Source organism: Parasteatoda tepidariorum, chromosome 4, assembly GCF_982258835.1.
Source record: "Parasteatoda tepidariorum strain Cologne lab strain chromosome 4, Ptep-v5.0, whole genome shotgun sequence".
NCBI classification, from domain to species: domain Eukaryota; kingdom Metazoa; phylum Arthropoda; class Arachnida; order Araneae; family Theridiidae; genus Parasteatoda; species Parasteatoda tepidariorum.
In genome coordinates this window covers 53,974,069-53,999,610 of record NC_141758.1, presented here as the reverse complement: position 1 = coordinate 53,999,610, position 25,542 = coordinate 53,974,069, and the positions used below count along the sequence as shown (strand labels likewise).

At 26.8% G+C, this 25,542-nt stretch overlaps 1 protein-coding gene across 4 annotated transcripts in view; it reads left to right on the top strand.

Annotated features, from left to right (window-relative positions):
• Positions 1 to 25,542, top strand: part of LOC107451801 (protein CBFA2T1) — a 94,295-nt gene that overhangs the window by 25,006 nt on the left and 43,747 nt on the right. For 2 of the 4 annotated variants that reach the window (XM_016068021.3, XM_016068022.3), the window contains exon 2: positions 6,057 to 6,152. In XM_016068021.3, coding sequence (XP_015923507.1) covers positions 6,057 to 6,152 — 96 coding nt within the window. Of the gene's footprint in view, positions 1 to 6,056; positions 6,153 to 8,727; positions 8,917 to 25,542 lie in introns of those variants that run through there. The other 2 variants (XM_071182295.1, XM_016068026.3) reach the window with 1 other exon arrangement.

The following is a 25,542-nucleotide window of genomic DNA, read 5'->3' as shown; positions in this document are numbered from 1 at the left end:
AAAGCTATTTTATTGACAAAATAATAAAAATAACTAATTTTTAAATTTTTTTTTTCATGGAATTATTTTCGGAATTTGATATTTGTGTGCTAAAACTTTTCGATTTGCTGATGAAATTCTCAAGATATGGCGTAGAACGCAAAAAGTAAATTTAGCATTAAAGGGACCAAACTTTCGTACTGACCAAACTATTGGGACTGTATTTCCCAAATTTCGTCTACAACAATATTTTGAGGGTAAGGAAACCAAATCCGTCGAAGAAATAAAAAGTATGTTTATTCAACGAAAGTACGTTTTTGTGTCTGATTTCCTAATTAAAAATATCTTCTATCTTGACTTGACACCGTATTTCCCAGATTACGGCTGCTTCTCATATTTTGAGGGTAAGGAATCTTGATCCGTCGAAGAATTGAAAGCTATTTTATTGACAAAATAATAAAAATAACTAATTTTTAAATTTTTTTTTTCATGGAATTATTTTCGGAATTTGATATTTGTGTGCTAAAACTTTTCGATTTGCTGATGAAATTCTCAAGATATGGCGTAGAACGCAAAAAGTAAATTTAGCATTAAAGGGACCAAACTTTCGTACTGACCAAACTATTGGGACTGTATTTCCCAAATTTCGTCTACAACAATATTTTGAGGGTAAGGAAACCAAATCCGTCGAAGAAATAAAAAGTATGTTTATTCAACGAAAGTACGTTTTTGTGTCTGATTTCCTAATTAAAAATATCTTCTATCTTGACTTGACACCGTATTTCCCAGATTACGGCTGCTTCTCATATTTTGAGGGTAAGGAATCTTGATCCGTCGAAGAATTGAAAGCTATTTTATTGACAAAATAATAAAAATAACTAATTTTTAAATTTTTTTTTTCATGGAATTATTTTCGGAATTTGATATTTGTGTGCTAAAACTTTTCGATTTGCTGATGAAATTCTCAAGATATGGCGTAGAACGCAAAAAGTAAATTTAGCATTAAAGGGACCAAACTTTCGTACTGACCAAACTATTGGGACTGTATTTCCCAAATTTCGTCTACAACAATATTTTGAGGGTAAGGAAACCAAATCCGTCGAAGAAATAAAAAGTATGTTTATTCAACGAAAGTACGTTTTTGTGTCTGATTTCCTAATTAAAAATATCTTCTATCTTGACTTGACACCGTATTTCCCAGATTACGGCTGCTTCTCATATTTTGAGGGTAAGGAATCTTGATCCGTCGAAGAATTGAAAGCTATTTTATTGACAAAATAATAAAAATAACTAATTTTTAAATTTTTTTTTTCATGGAATTATTTTCGGAATTTGATATTTGTGTGCTAAAACTTTTCGATTTGCTGATGAAATTCTCAAGATATGGCGTAGAACGCAAAAAGTAAATTTAGCATTAAAGGGACCAAACTTTCGTACTGACCAAACTATTGGGACTGTATTTCCCAAATTTCGTCTACAACAATATTTTGAGGGTAAGGAAACCAAATCCGTCGAAGAAATAAAAAGTATGTTTATTCAACGAAAGTACGTTTTTGTGTCTGATTTCCTAATTAAAAATATCTTCTATCTTGACTTGACACCGTATTTCCCAGATTACGGCTGCTTCTCATATTTTGAGGGTAAGGAATCTTGATCCGTCGAAGAATTGAAAGCTATTTTATTGACAAAATAATAAAAATAACTAATTTTTAAATTTTTTTTTTCATGGAATTATTTTCGGAATTTGATATTTGTGTGCTAAAACTTTTCGATTTGCTGATGAAATTCTCAAGATATGGCGTAGAACGCAAAAAGTAAATTTAGCATTAAAGGGACCAAACTTTCGTACTGACCAAACTATTGGGACTGTATTTCCCAAATTTCGTCTACAACAATATTTTGAGGGTAAGGAAACCAAATCCGTCGAAGAAATAAAAAGTATGTTTATTCAACGAAAGTACGTTTTTGTGTCTGATTTCCTAATTAAAAATATCTTCTATCTTGACTTGACACCGTATTTCCCAGATTACGGCTGCTTCTCATATTTTGAGGGTAAGGAATCTTGATCCGTCGAAGAATTGAAAGCTATTTTATTGACAAAATAATAAAAATAACTAATTTTTAAATTTTTTTTTTCATGGAATTATTTTCGGAATTTGATATTTGTGTGCTAAAACTTTTCGATTTGCTGATGAAATTCTCAAGATATGGCGTAGAACGCAAAAAGTAAATTTAGCATTAAAGGGACCAAACTTTCGTACTGACCAAACTATTGGGACTGTATTTCCCAAATTTCGTCTACAACAATATTTTGAGGGTAAGGAAACCAAATCCGTCGAAGAAATAAAAAGTATGTTTATTCAACGAAAGTACGTTTTTGTGTCTGATTTCCTAATTAAAAATATCTTCTATCTTGACTTGACACCGTATTTCCCAGATTACGGCTGCTTCTCATATTTTGAGGGTAAGGAATCTTGATCCGTCGAAGAATTGAAAGCTATTTTATTGACAAAATAATAAAAATAACTAATTTTTAAATTTTTTTTTTCATGGAATTATTTTCGGAATTTGATATTTGTGTGCTAAAACTTTTCGATTTGCTGATGAAATTCTCAAGATATGGCGTAGAACGCAAAAAGTAAATTTAGCATTAAAGGGACCAAACTTTCGTACTGACCAAACTATTGGGACTGTATTTCCCAAATTTCGTCTACAACAATATTTTGAGGGTAAGGAAACCAAATCCGTCGAAGAAATAAAAAGTATGTTTATTCAACGAAAGTACGTTTTTGTGTCTGATTTCCTAATTAAAAATATCTTCTATCTTGACTTGACACCGTATTTCCCAGATTACGGCTGCTTCTCATATTTTGAGGGTAAGGAATCTTGATCCGTCGAAGAATTGAAAGCTATTTTATTGACAAAATAATAAAAATAACTAATTTTTAAATTTTTTTTTTCATGGAATTATTTTCGGAATTTGATATTTGTGTGCTAAAACTTTTCGATTTGCTGATGAAATTCTCAAGATATGGCGTAGAACGCAAAAAGTAAATTTAGCATTAAAGGGACCAAACTTTCGTACTGACCAAACTATTGGGACTGTATTTCCCAAATTTCGTCTACAACAATATTTTGAGGGTAAGGAAACCAAATCCGTCGAAGAAATAAAAAGTATGTTTATTCAACGAAAGTACGTTTTTGTGTCTGATTTCCTAATTAAAAATATCTTCTATCTTGACTTGACACCGTATTTCCCAGATTACGGCTGCTTCTCATATTTTGAGGGTAAGGAATCTTGATCCGTCGAAGAATTGAAAGCTATTTTATTGACAAAATAATAAAAATAACTAATTTTTAAATTTTTTTTTTCATGGAATTATTTTCGGAATTTGATATTTGTGTGCTAAAACTTTTCGATTTGCTGATGAAATTCTCAAGATATGGCGTAGAACGCAAAAAGTAAATTTAGCATTAAAGGGACCAAACTTTCGTACTGACCAAACTATTGGGACTGTATTTCCCAAATTTCGTCTACAACAATATTTTGAGGGTAAGGAAACCAAATCCGTCGAAGAAATAAAAAGTATGTTTATTCAACGAAAGTACGTTTTTGTGTCTGATTTCCTAATTAAAAATATCTTCTATCTTGACTTGACACCGTATTTCCCAGATTACGGCTGCTTCTCATATTTTGAGGGTAAGGAATCTTGATCCGTCGAAGAATTGAAAGCTATTTTATTGACAAAATAATAAAAATAACTAATTTTTAAATTTTTTTTTTCATGGAATTATTTTCGGAATTTGATATTTGTGTGCTAAAACTTTTCGATTTGCTGATGAAATTCTCAAGATATGGCGTAGAACGCAAAAAGTAAATTTAGCATTAAAGGGACCAAACTTTCGTACTGACCAAACTATTGGGACTGTATTTCCCAAATTTCGTCTACAACAATATTTTGAGGGTAAGGAAACCAAATCCGTCGAAGAAATAAAAAGTATGTTTATTCAACGAAAGTACGTTTTTGTGTCTGATTTCCTAATTAAAAATATCTTCTGCACTAACTAGTTAACCTATTTGAGAAAGCCTCTTTAAAACAATAATATTGAGTCTTAGTACGTGAAGGTCGGATCACTGAATCAAAAGTTATTCAGTGTTTCGTTTTTTCTTCTTTTTTGCGCAATTTTACATTATGTTTAAACATTTCATTGCACAATAAGTTCCATCTGCTAAATTAGAAGAAATATTCTCATCATCTAAATCTCAAAAACTCTCTCTATGGTTAATAATCCAAAACGGTTTTACTTTTAAACATTTTTCACATGTAACACGATGCTTAATACATTACAAGTTCAATGTTTTCAGTACGTCATATGCACAATATGTTCAACACGTCATGCGTATAATATGTTCAATTTATTATTTTAAATTTAAGAGAAATATGCTAATAATCCAAATTTATAAATTCTTTCTGTGATTAGTAACCTAAAACAGTTTTACTTCCCTCTTCTCTTATGACAATTGTTCCCTACTTTTTCCCTAACGGGGGGAGTTTTTTTAGGCTTTCAAAAAAAAAATACCAACCGGTTTTGGAACAGGCTAGAAAAATATATAGTTCATGGGATAGTTCCATTGAGTTCTAAACCATCTTAAAAGTAAGTCAACTTTTACTCTCAGTCCTCATAGAACGGCGTTCGTTAGTTTTAGTTTTTATAAAGTAATAAATTTACAATAATAATGTGAAAACAGCCTTCTTTTAAATGGAAAACATTGAATTTGTAAGGTATGTATTTCTTGGATTTTTTTTTTTTTTTACAATTTCATATTGTTGGTTTAAAAATCTGTAATGATGTATTCATAAATTATTTCCGATTTTATTTATTTATCTGTTTATTTATGTTAAAGTTCTTCTTTTTTTTCTCATTCGAAATTTGCTTAAGAGGCTTATATTTCTAATAAAATACTGTGAAACGTATTTAAGTTATAGTTGAAATTATTGTTAAGTTATAATCGATATAGAATACAATTTTTTATCTTGTTTATTTATTTCATTTTATTTTTATGTTTCATCAAATGAAAATTGCGTGCTTAAGTGCTCTTATATATCTATAATGATACTGAAACGTGTATTTATACTGTATTCGAATCTTATATGGTATTCAAACTTATTCTCAACTTGGTTTATTTATTCATTCTTTCCATCAATAGAGGCATTCATAAAAAGCCAAAAAATATGCACATTAAAAAAAATTGTAATGTGTATTTATGCTAAAATTACCATATATTACCATTTATGATAAAAATAAGATACAATTTAAATATTTTATTTGTTGAAAATATGCTTTCGTGTCATTATATTTTATTCCCTAAAAATATATTTAGTTACCTTATAAAATATTTCAAATTCAGTGATATATTTAAGAATTCAATTGTAGCAATTCAATTGCATAAGTTTTAAAAACATCATAAAAGTTTAATAGAATAGAGATTTATGGTGTTCGAAAATTGAAAACGAAAAATGAAATAAAAAGAAGTTTTATAATGTATAATAAAGCTTTTGAATGCATTAGAATGCATACAATAATCGAATTTTTTTTTAATTTTAAATTCTAATGCACAAAAATAAAAAAAAACAATGAAACATTAAATAAAAGAAGTCTTAATGTATAAAAAAAACTTGAGACTGTATTAAATTAAGTTGAGGTCACTGAGCTGTCATTGAGAGGTATCCTTTTGAAGCCTACCAAAATTTAGATAAATGGGTGAAGCAACTTTCTGAAGTGTAAAGGCGGTCCATGCGCAATGCTGATGATCATCATTATAGTGGAGCCAAAATCTTTATGACTCACGTGGACAACGACAGAATGTTGCGAGAATGATTTACTTTCGATGTATCACCAGAAATCGCTAAATAAAACATCTTATTGCATTACATGTCTTTAAACACAATAACTTATAATTTCGCTTAATATATAACTGTATTATATGTTTTTGAAATTACTAATTGTTGTATTAAATTCTTGTCGATAATAATAACTATATTTTGCAATGTTTTCATATTTTCTTTTATTTTCAGATTCAGGTTTTGAAAAAAGTAATTTAAACAAACTGAAAGACCTTGTCGGACGAGCTATTCACATCATTTTAAAGATTACAAGCATGCAGTTAACAAGTAATTTTTTTCTTATTTTTTATTCCTCAAATGCATAAATTATAAGCTTAATAATTAGCTTATTTTTTAATTTCTAATTTCTTAAAGATTTAATAATAATAGATTTCTAATTCCATCTTATTTTCTTGGTATACAGCTTTAAAAAGGAAAAAAAAAATTTATGTAATTATACAAAAACAATTAAAAAAAATTCTCAATACATCTATTTATTTTATATTCCCTTTTAAAGTTTTTTTCATTTAAAATTTTTAAGCAAAAAGGGAAACAAAAAAATATTTCAAACAGTTTTTTTTTTACGTTATGTGCAAAATTTTATAAGTCACGAAAGTGGATATTTTTTAATTGAATTGATATCCTTTCAGCTTTATGTCTTATTTTATATTGGCCTCAAATTTGAAATAGAAAGGAATAAAATAATTAAATGTAGCTTTACTTTGGCTTCATAAATTTAGTATATGTTCAAAGACTAAAGCATAAACTTTAAGTCTCTTTTTTTCCAAAAGTAAAAGACATTTTTTAAATTGACGTCCAAGAATTTATATAACACAAAAAAGCGTGTTTTTTTTCTAACTGAAATTAAATTTATTTATTCACTTCAATTTCAATGTCTTATTATTTTTATGTCTTAATTTCATTGTGAAGTAAAAATAAATTATTTTACTTTAGCTTCTCAAAGATAGTATATGTGTAAATTAAAAAGGATGAACATTAGTTTTTCTATAATAAATTTTATTTATTAAAAAAAGAAAGCAAAATACAGTTTTTTATTGATGTCCAAAAACTTAACTGATCAAAGATTTTTTTTTAATTGAAATAATATCCTTTCAATTTTAATTTTCACATATGCCATAAATTTAAAATAGATGAATAAGATGGTGAAAAAATGCTTTACTTTGGTTTCATGAATTCAGTGCATGTGCAAATATTAAAACATAAACATTATTTAAACTTTTTTTTTTCAATATAAATTGTTCATGAAGGTAAAACACGAAAAAAATATTTTATATCCGAGAGTTTATATGATACAAAAAGTAGATTTTTTTTCTTATTAAATTGATACTTATTTATTCCCTTCAATTTCAATGTCTTATTTTATTTGTCTCAAATTTATTATGAAGTAGAAAAACATTGCTTTTCCTTATAAATATAGTATGAGCGCAAATAAAAAAGAATTGAACAAAAATTTAATCAATTTTATAAAATTAAAAAAGAAAACAATAAAAACATTGAAAACAGACTTTTATATTGAGTCCGAAAGCTTATCTGACTTAAAACTATTTTATATTATCCCATCAATTTCAATGTCATGTTTTATTTATGTCTCAAAAATATTATAAAATAGAGAAAGATAGCCTCAACTTTAGTTGTATATATTTAGTATGCATGCAAATAACAAAAGTAACATTAAAGTAATCAGATTCTTTGAAAAAGTATTCCATCAGCAAGTGATGAGGAGGAGCAAGATGAATTGATGAATGAGGAACTAGGAGATCGAAACATTTTGGCGAGTTATCACTTTTTTGGCGAACTAACAATATTAAAAAAAGAAATTCAAAAAATATGTAAACATTAAACAATTTTTCAAAGTTTTATAACTTAAATTCTATTTCTGTTTACCAATCTATTATTTTTTAAGCTATCTTTACTGGTATTTCACACTTAATATTGATAATATTATTTTAATTTGATATTGAACTGACGGGGAGTAAAAATTGTTTTAGAATCAAGGTTTTTTATTCCTTATTTTATCTGCAGTCCTTTAAATTCGATTGCAGAAACAAACTTGTATTTATATTAACAGGTTAAAAATAATGCCATGTTAAGAAAGAAATATTTCTTTAAATTCTTAAAATATAAATTCTTCATAATAACTTCATTTAATTCTTTAATTTCTGAAAATCTAAATAACTTCAATAAAATCTTTTTCATTATTAATTTTCTCTTAGCAAAACATAATTAAAACTTTTGTAATATAACTCTTACATATCTATTTTTAAGGAAAGTAAATATTGACTAGCACATCAAAGCAAATTAAATTAAGGACGTTTTATTATTTATTATGAAATTTATTACGAAATATATTACGTATAAATCTATTCCTCAAAATGAAGAGTAATCGTAATTTAAAGAACTATAATTTTAGATACAAAATATTCGCTGTGTTTGAATCTCTATTTAAAAAGTATGGTGTATATTAACTAGCTAACGCATTATTTATCTTAAATGTAGCGTATGTATTGATTGTTAAATAATTTAGCAGTTTAGATTACTAAATGATAATCTTGACAATTGCGTCTTAAACGTTGAGCGTAAACCTAGATAACTCTAGATTCAAGAATTCAAGACTTGCTGTTCTTTTTTTCCACATTTAAGGAAAAAAACACAGTTTAAAAAAATATTTCGTATATTTAAATTATATTGTGCGGATATATCCTTAACGTTATATTTATGGTTCAGGTAAGTCTTGGGTGGCAGTCTCAATTTTAAAACGAGTTTTGAATATATTTTGGCGCTCGCCAAAGAGTCCCTAAAATGCCTGGAGCAACCCTTTGAAGTTGATCTTTTTCCATTCTCTAACAATCTTCCCGGAGAATGATTCAGGAAACATCACATGACTGACTCTTCCGTTCTTTGAAGGATTCTATATAATTTCTAGGCCATTAGTATTGGGTGATTTTGATCACGTGATTACGTTTCTTGTCACGTTTCTGCATCTGTTTTTAATGATTACTTTCCACCACGATTAAAATAAAAAGAGAATCAGGTAAATATTTCTTTTTATTTTAAAGATCATCTTTTTTTCAATTTTCATTCATATCTTATACAATTTTTAAAGGGAATAATTTAAAAGTGGCAGAAAATGTTTTTGGTTTTTTTCCCTTATAAGAAAAATAATTTTAAAAAGAAAACCTTATTTTTCATTTCTTAAACGTAGTTTAATTGCAGTTTAAATTCACAAACTTTTCTAATAAAATATTTCTATGATGACAGTTTTTTAAATATAAAAAATTAGGTTTAAAAATACCCGGTTAAATACATCAGTACGATGCTGCTGAAAAATTATTATTGTGAAAATTTGTATTTACTTCGTTCAAACTATTATTAACAAAATCAACAACTTAATATTTTCAATTAAGGGGATTTTTTATACTTTTTGTCTCATTTACAAAATAAAATATTTAAACGTGTGAAAAAAATTTAATTTTTGGGTTTAATTAATTTTTTATTCGACAAGGTACAATACTGTTTAAGAACTATTGAAAATGCATCAAAATATTTTTATTTAAATGCCAAACTTGAGTATTATTGTATAGACTTTTCAAATATTCCAACTTGATGTTTTAAAAATAAAGCTCAACTAAAAAATATTTTTCCCGTGTCTTTACTTAATGCTTTGAGAAAAAATTTACTTGAACAAAACATTGCCTTTGTAATAAAATCGTACTGTAATCAATTTTACGAAAGTTAACGTAACAACAAATAATAAGTTTTGTAACAGCATCAAAGTTTTATCTATTTCTTTATTTGATACTCTATAGTGGATTTAATTTCTCTATAATATAAACAAGTAAAACAAGTAACATATAATATTCTCTATAACATAATTTCTCTATATATAATATAAGATCTAACACAGCTTCACAGTGTTCCCAATGCATTCTTATTAGATAAGAAAATCTTATGATCGGAATCTTTACTGACAAAGAAGATTCAGAAATCTTAAGCTTTTATTGACACAAAATTAATGAAAGTTATAATTGTATTTACCTGTAAAGTAATTATTTATCACTTAGATATCGGTATTCAATGCCAGCCATTTAAAAAAAAATTATCGGTATTTTTATTGAAGAATATTAAATATATATGAATATTTATTGCTTATTTTGATACCGAAACTATTTAATACGCATTTGAGAAAAAATGTCAAATGTATATATTTAATATAAATTAAACTAAATACGATGAATGTTAGTGTTATCATCAATTTTTTTTTTGTAATTGCTCTATTTATATTAAATTTATTTTTGTCGTTTTAGTTATTTTAGTTGTATTTTTATTGGAATGGAAAGTGCGATTCTATGAATTTTCTAAGGCAAAGTATACGTTTTCCGAACTTTATTATTTTTTAAACTTCTGTGGGAAGTGATTTTTCCATCTATTTCTTGTGCAGCTATATACGGATAACTACAGGGGGAAAAACAATTAAGGGCTATATTTACATAACTATGGGCAACAGCAAAAGTTACTAAGGGATGAAAAAGAGCTAATACTGCACGGTGAAAAACATTCTGGTAAAATTACCTTACGATATGGATAAGACATTTCTGGTGAAAGAAAAAATTATACTTCTGGTTAATGAAATCAAAATATACGGCATTTAAACCATTCATTTGGCAATTTTGCAGTTAACGTTATAATGGTTTAATGGTTTTTTATCATAGCACATTTAGTAAAAAATACAAAATCGTAAAGTAAATTTAGCCAAATAAATGGTATTTATGCCATGCTCTAAAGTATCATGATAAAATTTTTGAGTTTAACCACATTTACCAAATTTCATCGCATATTTTTATATTATATTTTATTATTAATTTTACTAGAATCATTACCGAAGCTAAGAATTACCAGTAATAATCGAATTCGGTAATAAATTGAATTCTTCAAAATTCGATTTATCGGGAACTATACAACCGGTTTAGCTCAAATTTCGTATTACGCCATGTAAAATTATATCTTTTAAAATTAGGTAAAAAATTGTATACCTTACAATTCAAAATTTTTTCAAGTTATATTAAATAAAATGACAATAAATAATAAATGTTTACTAAAAATTCCTTTTTTGAATGGAGTTATTTTTGGACAAGTGAATTTTATAATGGTGCCAAAAAAATTTCTATGCTCTTAAGAAGTTCTTGTGACATGACGAAATACTCAAAAAGTTAAATTAACATTAAGAGGTCCAAACTATGGATCACTCCCCTGATGAACTATTCTGACCCCCAATATTTTGGGGGTCAAAAATCCGAACCCGTTGAAAAAAGTTAGGTTTATTCAAAGAGACTACGTTTATGAGTCTGAATTCGTAACTTAATATCGTCTGTACTAATTAATTAGCATATTTGAGGTTACAAGAAACCATTAAATCCTCGAACCATTAAATCTTACCATTAATTTAACCATTAATTTATCTCCCTCGAACCATTAAATCTTACAACGTGAAGATCCGATCAAAAGATCAAAAATTGTTCAAGGTTGTAGTTTTTTAATTTTTTTGTACTAAAAAAGGGCTGATACTGGAATTTTTTTTTCTGTCGTATGCGTTCTTGCATTCGCTAAATTGATGAATTCTCATCGAATTTATTCGCAGTTATGAACGCGGAAATTATAAATTCGGTTATCCATAGCCACTGAAGTTTTATGGCCAATTCTTTACAGTAGGTAAAATTTTAAAATCTCACCTATTTTTCTCTAAAATAAATTGGTGTTAACCAAATTAATTCTAGGAAATAAGCTAAATAAATTTATTTCATTAAATCAATCTTAATTCCAAAAGTATTGTAACATAAAATTACAAAAAAAAAGCCTGAAAAGGTTAACTTAGTCAAAATAACAATAGTAAAACAAAGTAACAACAGTGGTGTTCCTTAATAATATAATAAAATAATTCTCTATCACCACATTACTCAACATTTTATGATGCATTTACTGAAGTTTATTTTTTTATCCAATACGATAAATAATGACATTTTGTTTTTGATAAGTTGCATTTATTTTGATAAATTATATTCATATTTCGATAAGTTAAATTTATTTTGATGAGTTTTATTTATTTTTATAATATATTCCATGATAAAATTTTGTTTAATCAAAATATGTAAATGAAAAAATTAATACAAATAATTTAATTTTTGAAATTACAAAGACATACTACAAATAAACTTTTTGCACCATTGGTGAATAATCTATTTAACAAAAAGAAAATATTTAACTAGTTTTTATAGTAACCGTTTTTATAGTAAGCAAGTTTGTAGATAAAGCTGCAATGACAATCTAGCAATATGCAATAATTTTCAATGGAGCAATAATTTTATCCCACTAGAAGCACTAACCAAATATATGTTAAAAGTAGACGCGAGACTCTGCTTTACCTGCACGCCATTGGCGACCAAATATTTAAGGCGGGCAAGTAATTTTTGTCTTGTAAAATGTGTTTCAAATCTTACTACCCACCATATTTTCCAGAGTTAACATCTAAGTACAAACTCTGCGAGTAATATCAGGGAGACGTGGTGGCTCAGGGGATAGAGTTCTCGTCCTCCTAGTGAGGTGTGCAGGGATTTCTGCCCTCTTCTCGCACTGACATTAGCATTGACCACATCAGCACTGACTACAGTGCTGATGAAAAATATCTTTAGCAGTAGACGGATCATGGGTTAAAATCCCCTTGCTGGCATGCTAACAGTGGGAGATTTTCGTGGTTTTCCTATCCATGTAACACAAATACCGGGTAGTTCCATCCAAAAGTCCACCGAAAAGGCAAGTTTGTCCTAAAACTTGATACAGGAGTTCCATTGTCTTCTGGATTGGGATCAAAATTACAAGACTACGAGGTTGAACTTCGCTAGTCGTAGAATTGGATCGGCTGTTCAAGGCCAGTTATAAATTTATAATAAAATAATATCAGGACGCAACTTTGCAAAGTTTTGTGACCGCCGAGCTCAAAACTCGATAGCATGATTTTCACAGAATTTTTATTAGTGGACCTGACAAATGGTATTTTAGTTCCGAACGTCACTGGTATACAAACATGAAGAGAGCAAGTATGGGGATATTTCTGATAGTTTTCTTATTTTAATGTCTTCCAATGATATGAATATGCTATTGGAATCATTAAAACCGTAAGGCACCCTTATTTTAAATAAATAGAATTTTTTTTTTTTGCAATAATATGTTTCAATTTTTCTACTCCTTTTCATGGTGTTGGTCACGAAAAAGTTCTCATACTACGTTAACATGGTAAAAATTGTTCAATATTTAGTGCAAATAGTTGCGACCCTTAGAACTATAATTTTACGTCCTGTGTTAATAAAATAAATCATTTTGGGATAATTTTATTAATAAGGTTTATTGAATAAGGTTTAGTTTTGTGTTATAAATATATTCATTATAGAGAAAAAAAATATGATTGTGAAACAATCGTGAGGATAACCAAGCGGTTGCAAGAAAATCACGAAACCCCTTTAGTACTTCAAAGTATGCTCATAAAAATCTTCCTCATTTTACGTATTGCTTAATTACATGTTCTCTTTACCCAGTTTATATAGAAAACTTTGAGTGATAAATAGTTTTAAAAATTCAATTCTGTTCAAAGCAAAATTCAAATAAGATAAGAAATTCCTTAGGATGTTTAAGATATATGTATTTACTTTCTAAGAAAGTTTTAATTACAATAATGACCATCCAGGTCTTTTGAATTTTACTTGAGCAAAAAATGCATGCATCAGAATATTTAAAGTATGAACTTTTTATTTTTGTGCAACTTTTAAAGAGAAATGTTTACTTTAACAATTAGTACTGTTAAATGTTTTTTTTTTTTTTTTTTGCTGAAAAATATAACGCCTGTTTGAGTAATAAACAGTTCAAATGTAAAGATTTCCTTATAATACTGACTTTTAAAAAAAAATTAATTAAACAATAGTTTCTACAATTTTACCCTTTATATAGCCATTCATTTTTCGTAACTTCATTTAAAAACAATTTTGAGATTGAGAATTATTTATTAAGAGAAATTCCATTTATCTCATTTTAAATTTTTAAAACTTTTTTTTCGGGGGCAAAAGAGTGATCCACAAACGTGAATTTCTGTGCTTATATAAATTACCGTAAATATAAATTCTGTGTTTATAACTATAGATAAATCCTATTGTAAATTATCAAAAGAACAAAAGTATAATGCACAAGAGAAAATAGATCCCTAATATTGGCCCCTGCTTTTGACGTCACATTAATTTTTACTGTTACCCACATTTATGTAAAAAATAGCTCTTCGCTGTTTTTTTTTTTTTCTTTTCTTTTTTAATTTTTTTTTAAAGTTTGACGCTCGAATCATGGGTGGGAAAATATCTTTCAATCGAAATTTAAAAATTAACGAAGTTGGTGCGAGGTAAACTTCCGTCTCCCACGGCTTTATAAAGGGTTGAAATGCCTGTGAAACACACAATCAAAGTCGCTGTTTGCGAATAATTTAGATAACATACTAAGACGTTTCTGAATTTTTATAAGATGGCATAACCAAACTTAAAGGGGATGGACAGAAAATGCTCTTGAAATTTAACTTTGGATGATATTAATTTCGCGTAATTAATTTCATTTCATAAATTCGAAAATTCTGATTACTATATTTTATTTCCCGAATTAAGGAAAAAGTTTGTTTTTAATTGTATAAAATTTTGACACAATATTGTTCTTACATTAAATCGCATTTCCACGCATTTTACTACATAAAAATACTTTTCCAAAACTCTTTATTCTCTAATTGAACCTAAAACGCTGAAATACTATCGTTTATTACTTCGTTTAGTGAAGTATTTTAGGTTAGAAATTGGTAGTTAAAACTCTCTTTGCCTATTGCCAAATAATTATCAAATTATAAATCACAAAAAACTTCGATTTTTGCTTTAAATGAGTCACCAAGATCTAGCAAAGGTGGCAAAAATAAAAGGTTAATAATGCTTTTTATCTAATCAGGAACTTTAATCTTTGCATTTTAAAAAGCTGAAACTGACAAAATATAAATAATAAATCTATTCTATTTTCTTGAATAAACATTCTATTTTTTGAGCAATAAATTCAAAAAGTATTTTAAAGATAAAATTTTTAAATCGCTAAATTTGAACTGTACTGAAAAATCATTAGAAATTTACATTTTAAACGAAGATATGTTTTATTATTGTGCTTTTAAGTAATTTAAAAGGAATTTTTTAAACTATAATTCGATATCGCTAATTTAGCATTATTTATATTTTTTTTCGTCCAAACTTATAAAATTGTAAATTTATAACTCCACAATCAAAATGAAATAGACATAAAATTTTATTCATATTATTTTATTCACTAAAAAAACTGATTGCATAAAAAAAAATTCAGCCTTCACACTTCGGGTGTCTTCCTCGTAAATGACGTCATTTATTGAGCCGAAACTTCTTTAACGTCGCGGTTAAATTTTCCTTAATTAAGAACTATCAATGCAATCATAAAAATTATGAGTGATGGAAACTCAATCGCTGTTTTTATACATTTAAATGGTTGTTAAAAGTTATTCATATACAGTTAACAGTTGTTTATTTACATATAAATACATGATGTTAAATTTAGTAGTGAAACTGATAAAAATTGAAAGATTGATCGTTTTTTTGAATATTAAGAACATTATTTGTACTGTAAGCAGAGAAAAAAAAAATTATATGTATATATATATATGAGCAATTCTACAAGTAAACGCCAATTAGGCGGCCAAAAAAAAATTTTAAAAATTTTGGGGGGCACACTATTTCTACATGAATTTTCTTCTTTTTTACACCCTAAAAAGGCAAGAAAAAATCGTGAACATGAAACTTTTTCTTTGTGACATACTTTAAATGTGACATACTCTTTCTGACATACTCAAATAAATCTGAGTCATTTATTCAGATAAAACGATTTTTACATAAATATAATATTATTATACTCTCTAAAATGTATTTATAGAGATTTCATACTATAATATTATATTTTAGTATAAAAATTGGCGTTTATTTGTAGAATTGCTCATATCGTCACTTTGAAACTAAACCGTGGTAACTCAAAAAAGCAAGTTTTTCAGGAGAGCAATTTTTTAACTTTCCGCGCTAATGCTAATCGCGTCAATGCGATAACGATTTATCTGCTCTCTAAATTAATTTTATGGAATTATGAAGATAACACTTTGTTTCTCTAAAAGGGTGATTTTTTTTTACTCAAAATGACCCAAATATCTCATTTTTCGATTTACTACGGTTAGTTTCAAGGCGACGATATGAGCAATTCTACAAATAAACGCAAATTAGGCGGCCAAACAAAAATTAAATGTTTTTTTTTGGGGGGGGCATGCTATTTCTACATGAATTTTCTTCTTTTTTACACCCTAAAAAAGCAAGAAAAATATTAAACATGAAATTTTTTCGTGACATACTTTAAATGACAAAATACCAATTTTAAATTTTTCCCGAGTTTTTCAATTTAGGAACTTTGATTAAATTTTTTTATTTTTGTTTTTTATACTAAAATATAATCTTATAGTACGAAATCTCTATAAATACATGTTAGAGAGACATTATAATAATATTATATTTATGTAAAAATCGTTTTATCTGAATAAATGGCTCAGATTTATCTGAGTATGTCAGAAAGAGTATGTCACATTTAAAGTATGTCACAAGGAAAAAAATCCATGTTCACGATTTTTTCCTGCCTTTTTAGGGTGTAAAAAAGAAGAAAATTCATTTAGAAATAGTGTGCCCCCTCAAAAAATTTTTATTTTTTTTTGGCCGCCTAATTGGCGTTTATTTGTAGAATTGCTCATATATATATATATATATATATATATATATATATATATATATATATATATATATATATATATATATATATATATATATATATATATATATACCACGTTGAATAACTTTTAATCTAATGATAGGACCTTCACGTTTTAGGATTCTATCTTAATGATGTGATGGGGAGACCTCAAATATGCTAATTAATTAATCCAGATGATATTTTAAATTACTAAATCAGACACAAAAAAACGTAATTTTTCTGAATAAATGAATATTTTTTTCATCGGATTAGGGATTCTGACTCCCAAAATATAGGGGATAGAAGCATTCTGAGAAATATGTTCCCCATAGTTTGGTCAGGAGTTCGGTCCAAAGTTTGGACCCTTTAATCTTAATGTCGCTTTTTACGTATTTCGCTTCAACTTTTTAGGCGAATCAAAAAATGTTTGTTCATAATTATAAAACTTGTTTATCTAAAGATAATTCAATGCAAGCAAATAAATTTTTTTAAATATTTTAAATACTTATTATTATTATTTTTCAATAATGCTCGAAAATTGAAAGGTCCTTTTGCATCACTTTAAAGTATGCAAATTAACATGGCGAAATACGAAATTTGAGCGAAATTGGTCGAATAGTATTTGATTAATTGATTTTTAAAGAGTCGTGCATTTAAAATTCAATTTCTTACGTACTATTCAACCAATTTCTCTTAAATTTTAGATTTTGCCTTGTAAAATTAAATACTTGTAATGATGTAATTAATATTGATGTAAAACGTTTCATACTTTAAAATTCAAAATTTTACTGAAATAATCAGATTTTCAAATACTAAGTCACAATTTGTTAAGTGTAAGAAGCATACCTTAAATATACGTATTAAATTCTGTTGATGATTAATAATGACGTAATAAAGTAAGACACACTACGTTTTTTCACTATAAACATACCTTTCTTCAACATTTTAATGTTTTTAAATCTATAGTTAAATTTAACATAAAATATTATACCATAATTTTTAAATTTTTTGCTGATCAGCAAATAAAATTACAGAAAATGTTAAATAACTGTTAATTTCATTAAAAAAGTATTTTTTTATTTTTGAAATGTGAAAAATTAAATAATTAATAATGATATTAAAATTTTCGACGAAGTTACTTGTTTGGCTTCCTTTTGATACACGTGTAAATGACACGAGTAAGATGTTTTTTGAAATTATTGTGGTTAACAAATATCTTTATTGCAGACAAAACCTGAAAAAACTTATTAGTTCCAATAAAAATAATCTATAACTTTCTTACTGCCTTTTTTAATGAATCAGTTTACGACAAGTTTGTGACTAATTTATTGAAAGCTGAAACAATAAAAATTTGGCATTGTCCTAAATATTTTAGAAATTTACAAATGATTAACTAGTTTCGAAAATCCATTAATTCTTTAAAAGCTTAGTCGTAAGCAGCTGCTCCACAACTATTCGTATTATAACATATTTTACTTACCCAAATATAACGCAAATTTAAACATAAAATGACGATTTATAAATTGAAATACAAAAAGTGAAACATATTTTACTTAAAAAAAGGGTGAACATTTTAATAAAATCAAATATAAAGCTTTAAACAATTTAATAAAATAAAATATAAAATATAAAACATATTAGTAGAATCAATTTTATAATGTGAACCATTTTTTTAAATTAAATACCTTGTGAAAAATATTCTCAGAAAATTAACTATGCAAAATATTTGGGCAAAATTAATTATTAAATGTCGAATTTTTTAATAAATTCAAGTGCGTGAGTAGGAAAAGTCAAAATTTGAGATTAAAAAGGTCAAACCTTTCAACAAAATCAAAAATGAAATACTAAAATCTTAAAACAAGTTTTTTTTTAATAAAATCTTAATCAATATATATATATATATATATATATATATATATATATATATATATATATATATATATATATATATATATATATATATATATATATATATATATATATAATGTAAAATTTCTTAACTTCTTAATACTAAAATCAAATATGAAATGGCAAATTTTTTAATAAAATATAACGTAAAATGACAAACATTTTTTTTAACTCTTAGTATTACAGGCCAAAAATTTTAAAATATGAAATATAATAAATCATCAACATTAACAAAAGAGTAAAACACCTCAATTAAGTCAGATCATGAAGTCATTTTAATTAAAAAATATAAAGCATCAAGCAATTTTAAAATTCACTCAGTAAATACATGAATTTTTTTCTTTTAAATCTGTAAAGAAAATAAATAAATTCGGACAGTAATATAACCTTCTAAAGATTTTAAATTTATACCAGCTTAAATAGATGACATAAAAGTGATTCTTTAATATTTTAGATGGATTTTAAACTGTAAATGTATAGGGAATTTTATACGGCGGAAAAAAATCTGGTAAAATGACTGCTCTGTATGGTTATCACATTTCTGGTTTGAAAATAAATAAATGAAAAAATCATAATTTTGGTTAATTAAACCAAAATATACGGCACTTGAAAATCGATGCTTAACTAGAATTTTGAACCCAAACTAGAAGACATGGCAACTCCTGGAGCATTGGGAAAATTTCGTCTTTTTTAGTAAGACTATCCCACTTTAACGTTATTTAGAGAGAAAAAACACGAAAATCTTCCAACGGCAGGGAGCAACACTCAGTCAATTCCTGGGGACATTTTTCGTTCACAGTGTGTGTTCATGAGAATCGGGAGTGTTGTGTAAAAATCGGGTTCGAAGATAAGTAGCCTCGTTTGTTGCCTTTTTACTGAGTTACGCTGGCTGACGTTATAAAAAAAAAAAAAATAAAAAAAAAAGAAGTTAAATTGCTTTTTAATGACTGAAATTTTCTGTGGGTTCATTCAGCATGCAAGCCTGTTATAAGAAAAACTCCAAAATTTACGTAAACAATTTTAAATAGTTTTGAACTTTCAAAAATTCATCAATGCAATTTTTCTATCTAACAGCTTTTTTTTCCAATAAATGTTTAAAATTTATTTGATTTGCCTTAAAAACTTCCGAAAAGTTGATTGAAAAATAATTTTAACTACGAAATTTTTTTTCTGAATTTAATACTAGTAGATTTGCCGCAAAAAATAACCTTAAAGTAAGTATTACCAAGGTTACGACAGCTAGTTTCTAATAGTTTTACCAACTCCCGTTTTTTATCGCTAAATTAAAACTGTTTCATGCAAAATATTATACAAAAAATTAGAATAATTCGTCTGCTTCGAGACTTTTATGAAAGAAAAAAAATTTTAAATATTTAAATCGAATTTTCTTGAGCGAGGTATGAATATGTCAAAAAAATATTTTAGGATGAAAAAGTGTACTGGGACAATAAACAGCGGGAAATAGATGAAGTATTTAACAATAAATGAGCCAAACTGATTTTTCTAATTTTTTTCATCGTCTCGAAATTTTTTCCAGCTCTTTTCATTTTACAAATTTAAAGGGTTTTATGTTTTTTTCTGATAAATTCTTCATAATTACTATTATCTTCATCAGTAAGAGCTGTTTGTTGAACAAAATTAGAAACAATATTAATGTGAACTATTAAAAAATGGCGGAACATAGCGAATATAATATAATCAATAATGCTTAAAGTTTTGGTTCGCCACGAGCATAGAGAAAATTCATTAAAAATGATTTAAAGAAATGTTTCAATGAAATTATGCTACTTTTAAACCTTAATTTTAAAGGCTATTTAAATGAAATGCTTCAATTCATCAGGCTATATAAATAACAATTAAAGATATTGTAAACAATAAAGATTTAGAACAATAAAAGTTAGTTTCCCCTATCGATTCAATATTTTACGAATATTTGCATACAAGCCTATTTTCTATTAAACTATTTATGAAAAACAATGTTCGCCCCCAAAAAAAAACAATACACAAAAAAAATTTCAAAAATGCTTAAGATCAGTTGGATATGCTCGATTCAAAAAATGAAGAATGAAAAGAAAAAAAAAGTTATGGAAAAGAAAAATAATCCAATCTTGCTGGAATCCCAGAGAATTACCGCCAAACGCCTGCGATTGGCAGGTTTACCCGCGAACACGAATGACGTCAGAGCACGTGACACTAGCACCTGACGCACTCTATTGTGCTTGAAAGTGGTAAGAAAAGATCGTCGGCTGTTACTGAAAGACCAAACATTTTTTTTCATTATTTATTCTTAGTCTTCTCTGTTTATTAATTTATCTTTTTCTAACAAATTCAGAGGCGTTTCTAAAAATTTATTTTGCGTTCGTGATTTTTTTTTTATTCCATCGTAAGCTCAAACACACATGTTTGAGAGATTATCGAAAAACTTAGAATTAATATTTAAATTTTAAAATTTTCAAGACATCATTCTTTTTGACAACGAAAAAAGTAATTCACTTTTGAAAGTATATTTCGGAATTTACATCTCGAATAACAAACTGTCAACTACAGAATAGAAATAAAACGTTCTTGAGCAAACAATTTTTCCCCCTTTTGAGTATTTTTAAGATAAGTTCTTTGAATTTTTAGAAAATTGAGTGAGATTCTTATAATAGTAGCTGCAAATTGGCTATTACTGTGAACTGATCAGAAAATAAGTTTTTTTAATACTTTATTTACTTATTTATTTCTTTTTTTCCTATAATACACGAAAACCATACTACAATTCAAACATTTAAATTTACGTAAAAGGGAATAAACAAATATTTTGCAAATATACTTTTTTAATTACTTTAAATTTTGGAATAGTTATCTTCTATTATAATTAAAAGAGAAAAAAAATCAACCATTGGAAAATCAAAATAAACATATAGGTAAAACCTGCTTATTTATACACATTCCCATCTTACGCATTCATATTACATACCTATACCTATACATTTATCTATATAAACTTTTTATCTATTTTTATATTAACCCTATGTGTGTGTATTTTTTACTCTCAAATTACCATAGCATATTTTCCGTTCCAGTTTACCTCAAAAAATAGTATAAGTTTTACCACCAAAAAAGAGACAAATTTATATAATATTAAAAAATACTGTTCACTTAAGTCGATAGTCTTTATCTAATGTTCGTCCAACAAAAATTAATTCCAACCAGGACGGTAACTGTGTATTTACTTAACCTGTTCAGGACAGTGATACGTGATTCAACGATTCTTACTTCACGGCATCACATATGAGACGAGCCTTTTTTGCTCCAGCGGCCCATGATCTCACGGACGTGTTCAAAATTTTTTACTCCCGTTTAACATCTTGTATTAGTAAGTATACTCCTGGGGAAACGCTTCTTTTTCCTTTCACAGATCCTGAACGACTTAACCCCTTAACGATCGGTTAATTTTCAAGAAAACGGTCATAAAAGTGCCTATTTTGCCAAATCCACGTATTTGATTAGTGCTGACATCTAGTTTAAAATAAACTAACTATCTACAATTACCTTAAAAATATCCTGTTACTGCCAACTGGTGTGTAAAATGAGAAATAAAATGCTTTCCGGGCAATAGAAGTGAATTAATTTTATTCTTATTGGCATGTTACTACTGAACACTTCACGAGAGCAAGAAATAGAGGGCGAAACCTCACCCCGTCATTTTCACGGGAATGAGAAGGAAGGGGTTAATATGACCATAAAGATTAAAAAAAATAAGATTTTAAATTTCGAACAACTTAAAATCTTTTGGCATAGATTAATTTCTTACTCTTTCCCTGTATTAGTTATACACAAGTCCAAGGTACTTCCGGAATATTTTCTTCTGTTATTTTTCTACCAGACTTAGTACATAACGTTATTTATTTCTCTTCCCTTTATTTCGCTTCACTAGGAGAGCATATTAACGTTTAAGTTTGTGTAGTCAATTCCCAATGAAATTCCTAAATGTGTGGCTACTGTGGGTTTTTTTTTCTTTTCTTTTTTTTTTCGAGTTTTGCCTCTCACCTTTATTGTTCTATTTTTCGTTGGCAACTTTTCGTTTTATATTTCAAATGACTTATGCTTTTTATCATTCACGTCTGCGAAGTCATGAAAATAGGAGCCCATTTTTAAAGCGCTCGTAATATGTCGACCGTTACTTCAAATTTATATATTTTTGAAGCAAATAAAGTTTTTAATCGAGTAATATCTTATCGCGGGATTATTTACTTACCATAGACTGTGTGTCTTTGTTTACTTTTTAGCTTAATATTTTAATCCTTTATGCCAAATCAATTTAGAATTCGAATTTCAGTCGGGCATTTTTTTTTTTTTTTTTAATATTTTGCTTAATATTTTTATTTACATTCACAGTGGTAATATATTTTTTTGCCATTTTTATCTTTTTTTGTCAATTTAAAAGCATAACATTTAGAAATACCGAAACAATTTTAGTCTGTTTACGAAATTCTCATTAAAAACGATCGTATTTAATAATCTGACGGGAAAAAATAAGTTTAGTGCATAGCTACGAACTTGTACTGTCGTTACGAAAAATTTTACTAGTTAATAATATCCTAATACTTAAATAATTAATGTGTGAATTAAGAATTTTCCTATTATTATTATTAATAACCAATTAAGTCAAAGGGAGTGATCTATCAGAATTTCTCACATTTTTAGTTCGCATTATAATCCGAATGTATTAAGTTATTATTAATAATTCCAATGAAACTTGGTCTCTTTAATAATTTTTAACGAATTTGGCTAGAAATTTCCCATGCACATGCGTAATACAAAAGCTATGTTTAGAAATATAATAATTATGTGTCCATTTTAATAATATGAATATTAATTTTACTCAATTATTAATGTTAAATCTACTCAATTTTAATTGCAATTTATTACTGAATGTTAAATTTACTCAATGTTAATTGCAGTTTATTACTGAATGTTAAATTTACTCTATGACTGTATATATTTTACTCAAATAAATACATTAAAATCAATCCATGAACTGTTTGAAATTTTATACAATCATATTTATTATATAACCTGATTTATTACTTTAACCGCAACATATACATTTGTTGCCCGGGTGGCATTAAAGATTTAGCTACAGGCCTGCAGTCTCAGGCCTTTAAACCAAAGATGATCTTTTATGTAAATGTTGACAGCTCAGCCAGTATCAATTCTCTAGTAATTATTATTATTATATCTTTTGCTTCAAATGACAATAGTTTGGTGATATATATAGTATAATAAGTATATAACAAATATTGTAAAAAATTGAAAATACCATTTTTTTTAAAAGTTTAACACGTTTATTACAAAAATCTTCTTTTTTATAGCACATAAAAAAAACCTGCTTCATTAAAATTTTTCTTCTTTATATTTATTTTCAATTTAACTGAATCTTTTTATATTCTTCCAATACCTTTTGCTTTATAAATTGGATTTATTTTAGTTTATTTTTTTAAATTTTTTTTTCTTAGCTAATTCCTGATATTTTATCCTCACATATTTTTTGTGTGCATTTAGATATTTGTTCTAACTTTAGAACTTCAGAAGAATAAATTGTTAAAAAAAATTACATTTTACTGATCAAAAAGTATTTAATATTTTTAACGTCGTGCATTTTTCTCATTTTGATATTATAAAAGTTTAATATCAACTTATTTTAATGTTTAGTCCAAGTAAAATTTAACCAAATTACATAATTTGATTAGATATATAAATTTAAAGAAACTTGAAAATTTAGTAGTATTTTTTTTCCTTTTGACATTACTATAAAACACGCTTAACTTGAACCGAATATTATTTTTAAAAAAAAATTAATTATTAAGAGTGAATGTATGATTAATTCATCAAATTTTGGCTTGTTTGAAATCGATAGAGCTCAAGATTATCTATCACCCCCAACCCTATGCCTTAAACTGGCCCTGTTTGTTTGAATTATTGATTTGCCATAGTAGGTAAAGCAATTTAAGATTATCTTCTAAAATTAAAACTTAAATAATAAAAATATAAATCTTGCAAACATAGGAGAATTTTTTAATGACCGTGCAAGTTTTTCATTATTCTAACTATTTATCATAGAATAATTGGAAAAAAAAACCTATATCATAAAATAATTGAAAGAAACATGTACGTCTTGGAATAGCTGACAATAGAGCATGTCATAGAATAATTGAAAATGCAGATACCGCTGGCATTCTACAGCTCTAAAAGCTAATTGGAAAATCTAAATTCCCTAGCATTTTATACTTATAGCTATCGCTCTGTATACCTTTGGGGTAATTTGAAAATGTTCGAAGAGCTACTTAGTCTGAAATTCACTTATACTTATTACAATAAATTTTAATTAGGCTCATTGCAATGTACCTGTAAGACATATGACACATTATGAAATACTGGAGATTTTTCTAATTCTCCTTGAACATTGCAGAATAACGACGGCTATTTCCAAAGAGCCAGATAATTCAATTAGCCTACAACAGATACATCCACGATTATGACATGTTTTTAAACCCAAAATTTCACGATATTGCCATGCAGTAACTTCAACTAGTAAGTTCTTCAATTATATTATGCAAGAAAGTTTTACACCTATTACATACGACGAACTCAATAGAAAAAGTTAGCTTATTTATAAGCAAATAAGGTAGAGTCTATAATAAGTAGTCTCGTAGTCTATGGAGAAACTTAAGTCCTAGCTATAAATTTTAAAAGAGCGTCTTAAGTCCCAAAAAAGTTATATATCTTGTACGTCTAGTCATTCTAAAAATGTATTTGTTCTTATATCTGTAAAATTTTTTTAATAAAAAAATTATTAATAAAATTAAATGTTAATGAAGTTTATTTCTGTAAGAAA